We start from the raw sequence: 7,861 nt of genomic DNA, 5'->3' as shown, positions 1-7,861 counted from the left end.
AGTTAATCTCTGTGACTTTTGGTGCACGAGGTAATCTTCTAGGAACTCTAATTGAACGAAGTACACATAGTTCCACTGCCGTGTTATGCATGATACCTTTGCTAAGTGAATTAATATCACCAAGTTGAGAAATCACATCCCGTGCAATAGAAGAAGTAGATATGATAATTTCCCTAAAGATTGCAAGCTCAAAGATTGCAAGCTCAAAGATTGCAACAATATTTTTTTTTAGGGAAGCGATGTAACAGCTAACTAGGCGCTCTTACCCGAATTTATTAATAATCAAGAAAAAAAGATACATAGCAAGTGAGGCTAGACCAAACCTTGCCAAAAGAAAATACAAAATTGCAAAGTACATATGATAATTCCCAAGGAGTTGGGAGTACAAAAGATCCTTAAGAAGCTAGAGACTAGGCCAAGACCGCTTCCAAAGCAAACATAGTACTAAAAGACAAGAAAAATAGGCACTCCGTATCTTTTACTGCTTTTTCCACCCATAAAAACAAAGCAACCCTCCCACTATGAAAAACGATAATTTGAAAAACCCAAATAATCAACTTGTAAAAACATGTGGAGCTCACTAGGAGGATTATCATACCAAGTAAACATTGCACTTGAGATTCCCAAATTTACCATCTTGTCAGCTACAACATTACCTTCTCTAAAAATATGACTACATCGAAAATTCATTTGGTGTACTTTAGCCTAGAAGGATCGATGGCAAAGAAGCAACTAGATTTGTTAGCATTGCAAGAAGTCTGCACTTCTACAGATGTCCTACTCCACAAACTCATTAGAGGCAGCCTTCTTCGCCTTTGTTTAAGTTGAATGTGGATGGTGCAGTGAATGAGGAGACAAGAAAGCAAGGTTTGGGTGCAATTCTTCGTAATGTACATGGGGATTTAATATTAGCCGCCTCAAAGAGATAAATTTGGTCAAAGCAGCTGAGTTATATGTTGCTGTGCTGGGCCTTCAAACCATCATTCAAGCAGGTTTTCAATCATACCATGTCATTTTGAAAATGGATGTCTTTGGGTGGTCAATGCTTTGAATGAATGCTAGGGAAGGAGATCGGTCAATTGAATGAGCTTTGGTTGAAAGGAGCGCAAAATCCATTTCATTTATTCTCTTCAGTTATTTGTACATATAGTTCTAGAAAATATAACCAGACAACACATATGTTAGCTAAGAACGCGTTTTTGTTTCCTATATTTTAAGTTTGGGTTGAGTGTGGGCCACAATGGCTCTTCTATAGTTCTATGTACTCATTTATGATGTAACTATCTAAATTGCTTATTAATGCAATTATTTCATTCTCAACAAAAAAATAAATGGTTCGGATTATGACATTACAATATGCAATGAGAAATACAGAATTCAGAGACGACCAAACTAGTTAAGACATGAATATTGTACAAATTGGAATAAATACACCAAAGTTACATTGTCTATTGTTTTGTCCATTTAGTTTCTTTGTTTTTGTTGTTTTGCTCAATATAGTGTGATTTTTTTTTCTTTTGTCCCGATAGTATGGTTGTTGTTCATAATTTTCTTTTCTTCTATTTCAATTATCTCCGATTCATGGCTTTTGGAAAGGTAAGCAATATAGATGGGAGAGAGCGAGAGTTTTTCTCCCTTGCAAAACCCTAGCGCCGCCGCTGATAGGTGGCTTCTTTGGAGGCCTCTTGCGCCTCCTCTCTAGCGTACGCTCAAGTGTACGAGCTCTCCACGCCATGGCTGCACGTCGCTCTTCATTCGACGGAATTTTCGCCCGACGATGGTGAGTGATCGGATAGGCTGGGTTTTCATTGCGCTTTTGCTTCAGGTCTGGGGACTTCTCAGACTGTGGGATCCCGGTGGTACTCTGGTCGGTGTACTGTTGATTCTAGCCGGCGAGTTGTGGAAGAGAGATTGGGTGCAGGCACGATGTGGATTGCTTCTGCTGGGATTCACTTGGATCTGGTTCGGGCGGCGTCATCGACATCTGGCTAGGTTGAATCCTGTTTCCTGGCACGGTGGCGGTTAGACCTTAATGCGGTGGCTGATCTTCTCGCGGCCATTGTTGGGATCAGGGGAGAGGCTGGGGCTGGAAGAGACTATGAGGTGCGGCGCTTGGTGGGTAGGTTTGCTAGCACAGGATCTAATGGAGGGCTTCCTAGGCAGTGGGGGAGGGTTCCTGTTCTGGTGGTGGGGATGGTTGCAGACGGGTGTTGGCGGCGGCCGGTTAGGGCGAGTTGGTGCCCTGCATTGGGTGCCCAAAGTAATCTGGGTTACCAAAATGGGTTGGTGTTGGGCTCACATCCCACATATGCTGGGCCAGGGCCTTCCCATGGGTCTGGATTTGGGACCTGGGTGACTCTTTGCCTGCCTTTCTGTTACTATGGACTATCCCTCTGAGTATGCCATGTTTATTTTCAGGTGGATTAAGCCTTTCTAGATTCTATAAAAAGTCTCGGTATAGTTATGCTGTGGGTACCACAATTGCGTCCATTGGCGAGCAGTGTCCCTTATGCTGGGTCGAGTCTAGTTTTGTTTGGTCTGCTGATCTTCTGCATACCCAGATCGCAAGTTCTGATTGCTGGGTCTACAATTCTCAAGGTCATGACAATGGTTCCGTTGTTGGTAATTATCTTGTGGATGATGAAGATTCACCTTCAAATTTGCTAGTATTTCTAGAAAAGTTTCAGAACTGAGTTTTATTGTACAAGACCAACTGGTTGATATAGTACATCTTCTAGTTTGCTTTACTTTAGTTTTAAGACCTAGGCGTTTATGGCCTTTGTATGCTCTCCATTGGGATGCATTCTTAAGTGATTTCAATTGCTAATTCAATGAACTTTTCTTTAAAAAAAAAAAAAATGGTTGCTGTTCATATTTGATGAGTGTTTGATGAAATTATATCTCATGAATTTAGAAAAATGCATCTGTCTAAAAACAGAAAGAGGCAGCCTTGATTTGTACCAAAAAAGAAGAAGAGGCAACCTTGCTGATGGCTGAAAAACCATGACTCCATGAGTGATGAGCCCAAAACAAAACAAAACAAAAACATTTTTTCTCGAATAGATAAGAGTGAAGTGGCAATAGAAGACCGTAAGTAATGGCTCTCTCAACGAATTGCCTGCTTCTCCTACCCAAACTACTCGCTCCAACTCAAACTCAGTCGCCGGCCACTTTTCATTTCAATCATTCCCGGCCTTATAACCATAGCTCTACAGCAGAGTCCTCTGTTTCGCTTTGGTTGCATAATGAGAATCCAAAATTCAAGACTAACTCAGCCAATGCAGATAAGCAAGAAGTGGAAGTGAACAAGGAAGAAGAAGAATATCAAGTACTAACAGCTATAAGAAGCAGTTACAATGAAATTGTAATCGTGGACACTGCTCAAGCAAGAATGTTGCTTCTTGACTCTACTCGTATGTTCTTCAATTCTTTCATCTTAATCATCACTACCCATCATTTTATTCTTCGTTTAATCATAATCTTTTGGTTCAGATAATGTGCATAGTATTCTTTACAAGCACCAGAAATGGACTAATTCGTATTGGGTATGTTTAAGGTTTCATACTATGTTAATGTTATTAAAGATGGATGTTGTTAAAGGGATGGAATTGTAAGAAAGTGTTGGTCTTTATTGTTGTGTTGAGCAGGATGAGTTTGCTAGCTTGCCTCCTATTGTCCCAGAAGGTCCTATTGCCATTTTGGGCTTGGTAAGTAATTCACTTTTCAATTTGAACTCATGTGGGTATTTTGTGAAATGCCTTTTGTATTGTAAAATATAGTGATTTTCTGAATGAGGGTGTTGTTCAAGTCAGGGTGGAGGAACAGCTGCGCATTTGATGCTCGACTTGTGGCCGTCTTTGCAGCTTGAAGGTTGGGAGATTGATGAAATTGTGAGTGTCTTATAGTTAAATGTGATTGATACTCCTCTTGCAATGTTTGATATATGCCAGTTTAGTGTCTTTATCCGATTATCGAAAAGCTCTTGGACTTGAATTCTTTGAATAATCCGAAGAACTGCATTAGTTGATTTGCATCTTTATCCTCAATTTAGATGTTCATGCCTGATCTACACCTTAGGTTTCTAAATATCTAAATGTGATAATAAGTAACATTTTAGACTAGACAATATTTAATTCACTCTAGTTAAACTATTTATAAGTAACCTTAAAGTATATTTGATTGCTCTAATGTGGTAAAATTGGTTGTAATTGTTTTCATTCAGGCATCGATGTCTGAATTTTGGTAGAATCATATATTTGTTAGCCATTGTAAATCTTTCTTACTTGTATTATAAACATTTTAGTTGATTCACAAAGCAAGAGAATATTTTGGGCTGTCGGATCTTGAGAAGCATTCACATGCTGGTGGCATACTTAACATCCATATTGGTGATGCATTTTCTCCTTCAGTTCGTATTTCTGGAGGATATGCTGGTGAGATCCTTGTCTACATTGCCTTTTGCTTTACCTTGCTCACCTTTTTTCTATTTGGGACATGGTGGATGGTCAAATTCAAGGACTTGCTTTACAGTAATAGTGCTCAAGTGTTTACTTGCTGAATTTAAATTTGTTATGCCTCATTTCTGGAACTCTAGTGAATATGCGTATGTCTTAAATAAATGAGAAAACAAGTCAAGCGTAAGTTTAATTACAGTTGTAACACAGTTATCAACTGACATAATCAGCAATTCTTGCTCTGTTTTGTTTCTAACTTGTTCTTGCAGTAAATATCAGGCATCATTGTTGACTTGTTTTCTGATGGAAAAGTTCTGCCACAGTTGGAGGAGGTATGAAGCTATATTAAACAAATATTTGGTGCCTTAGCTACCTATCATTTTGTTTTATGGTATTTGAGGTTTAAGCTATTTCAAAAATTGTTTCTTCAATAATCGATACACCTCATTTCCTTCTGATCATATTGTCTTTAAGGAAACTTTTTACATGTTAGGCGTTTCCATTGGCATTGCTGCTTCTGATATTAATCTGAAGGACTTAAAAGAAAATTTCTTAAAAGATTATGCTGAAACTGAACTGAGAAGTTGAAAATGTGGTGATTAAATAAGGGGCCTTGACCCATAGCTCAATTTTTACACAAAACAATGGCAGGAGCAAGAAAATAAGGATGGAGAAAAACCTATGAGTTTAGACTCTGAAGAGCCTCCTTGATATCTGAATTATGCGCACAAAATTCTGAACCACAGAAAACATCCTGCTGAACTTGAAATCGTGAATGTCATAGAAAGCCACCATTTTGTGATAAAAGATCGAGGGATTTGACATTTAATGTTTTGAGGCTAGCCTAAGGATAGAAATATTTCAAATGTCCCTATTTGTCTTAGACCTCAATGCCTGAACTCCAATTTTTGGAAAAAAAAATAAAATATAAACAATAGGATTATTAGGATGGAAAGCTAACAACAGTGTTTAGGAGAAACACATACCCCAAGACTTTCTCGAGCTTCAGACTAAAAACTGAAAGTACCTTGAACTTCTTGCGACACGACCTAGTTGCCTTCATCAAAAATTGAAAGATAGAAACACAGAATGTCAAGTAAATTATATATATATATATATATATATATATATATATATATATATATATATATATATATATATATATATATATATATATATGAGTATTTGCAAGATACATGTTAAGTTTTTCTCCTTGTAATAATGAATCTGAGAATTTGTATAATTTATTTTCTAGTAAGAAATAGTTGTTTACCTTCATGAGCTTGCTTGTGATGATTTGGCTTTTACTCCTAGATCTGTCCACTTTCCCAGAATACCTCTGCTATATCCAATCTTGTCATCCCTTCAGATTGCATCACACAATATGTTTCAATCCCACTTGTTTTGTAATCTATATAGGTCACTACTTGGTTGGAATTGAAGAATCTGCTGATGCCCAAAGGTCGTCTTATGGTGAATTGTGGTGGCATAGATGGCACTGATGTAAATAATGGAATAGTTCATCCAAACAATACTGATGACAGTTGGGTATACAATCCGGCTATCAAGGCATTATCTGAAGCTTTCCCCGGACAAGTAGGCTCTATTACCTTGATACATTTTGAACTATATATATTTGATTTCCACCCTGCATTTAGCTTTTCGAGATTAGCCTAATTTAATTGTTTGATATCAGCCTTGATTATGTTTTTCTTGATTCAGACTCTTCTTTCATGTTTGAACCATTATTTATGATCATAGCTGGCACACTTGATTTTCCCCTCCATGTGTATGTGCACAAGCAGAGAGCACAATGAACTTGAGTTTTGTTCAGACCAGGGCTTGACTTCTTTAGCTTACTTTTTGGGATCAACAGTTACTTTTTCTACCAGTGGTTACTTTTGGGATTGATGGTTACTTCACATGGTGCTAGTTTTGGTTGTCTGGCTGGTCCTGTATTTGAAACTTGTTGTGTTCATCTTGCTATATATTGATCTGATAGTTCCCCTGAGTTTAAAGATTTGAGTCATGGATGATCCAACTGGTACTCAGATATTGGGCATCTCTAACTTTGAAAGAGACAAAACAGATTGATACATGCATTGATACCCCACACAGATGGAAATATCAGCAACTTCCCCATGTAACCCACATATATATCAGCAAATTCATCCTTGAATCAGATTTAGAGGGACACTATCAATTTTCTCTAAGATGGGTGTAATTCAGCTGTTAAAATGTGATGACTGTTCCATGATCCTGTCTAAATTTTACTATGAACTGACATGACATTCGGTGTATTCTCCAAGCATTACATAGAATCTAAATGTCGTAATGCATGTCCTCAAACAATCACCATGTTTTCATTCCATTTAATTGTTTCTTGGATTGAAGAAAGCTCATTATTTCATAAAACAGGTAAGCTGGAAGAAAATGCCAGCAAATTTTGGTGCAAATTATCTTGGACTGACTGGACCTTTGCCTGAGTTTACTTCGTGGTCTGCTGCAGTACCAGGCCCCTTGACTGCCAATGTGAAGCAATGGAGACCATGCTAACCTGTTCATTGATGGAACCTATAGCTTGTTATAAATTTATCAGAGAGCTCATTATGATTTTGATTTAGCCGGTCGAAGTTGTATTCAACACTCAAAACCCACCATCCATGTTCTTGGAGATCATTGCCACAAAGGGTGACAAAGCATGTGATTTATCCCAAAGAATGCTGTACCTTCTATGGTTTATTCCAATCGCTATAGGTTGAAATAACCTACACAATTAGTCTAAGATGTATGCCTCAAGACGTTAGCATCCATGTTCTTGGACAGCATCTGTAGCATATGCTTACAATTAATTGGTTTTGAGTTCTGATTCTATGGCGTAAGACGTATACACCATAGAATCAGACGTATCATCTGTATCTTCCATAATACTTGCTAAGTAGAACTATTTGCTCCGACGTATCTGTACAGTTCGTTACATTACTTGTATGCCAGATGTATATGATGAGAACAAGTGCATGCAAATTAATTCTTGCAGTATATATCACTGGAAACCCAAGAAATTCATCTGTCTAAGAGCAAACATGTTGTTGCCTTTGATTAGTTTTGAAGACAAGAAATTCTTGCAATATCATTGATCCATCATCTGTCTAAGAGCAAACCATATTTTTAGCTCCCCAGCTGTCTTTCATGTCCCTTGCCGAGTTTGCGACCGCATCGTTTGATTGCTTGTAGTTTGGATTACATCTCTCTGCTTGACATCCGATTTTCACATGCAGCTCCATCCTACACGTACGCGGATAGTGATAGAGACAATGCACTTGCAAACCAACAAAGAAGTAGAGAATGAAGATCAGAGGAGTTTCGAACCCATAACCTATTGCAACCACAACCGACACTCATCATGT

General features: G+C 38.0%; 1 protein-coding gene across 1 annotated transcript; it reads left to right on the top strand.

The window, feature by feature from the left end:
• Positions 1-2,952: 2,952 nt before the first annotated feature.
• Positions 2,953-7,408, top strand: LOC133732483 (uncharacterized). The gene is made up of 8 exons (XM_062160046.1): positions 2,953-3,413; positions 3,493-3,545; positions 3,648-3,707; positions 3,813-3,890; positions 4,304-4,433; positions 4,734-4,786; positions 5,874-6,050; positions 6,873-7,408. Exons 1-8 carry the CDS (start codon positions 3,098-3,100, stop codon positions 7,008-7,010), a joined length of 1,005 nt encoding a protein of 334 aa, XP_062016030.1. The 5' UTR covers positions 2,953-3,097; the 3' UTR covers positions 7,011-7,408.
• Positions 7,409-7,861: the final 453 nt, after the last annotated feature.

Source organism: Rosa rugosa, chromosome 2 (genome assembly GCF_958449725.1).
Source record: "Rosa rugosa chromosome 2, drRosRugo1.1, whole genome shotgun sequence".
NCBI classification, from domain to species: domain Eukaryota; kingdom Viridiplantae; phylum Streptophyta; class Magnoliopsida; order Rosales; family Rosaceae; genus Rosa; species Rosa rugosa.
The sequence above is the reverse complement of the archived record's forward strand: the minus strand, read 5'-3'. Positions and strand labels throughout refer to the sequence as shown.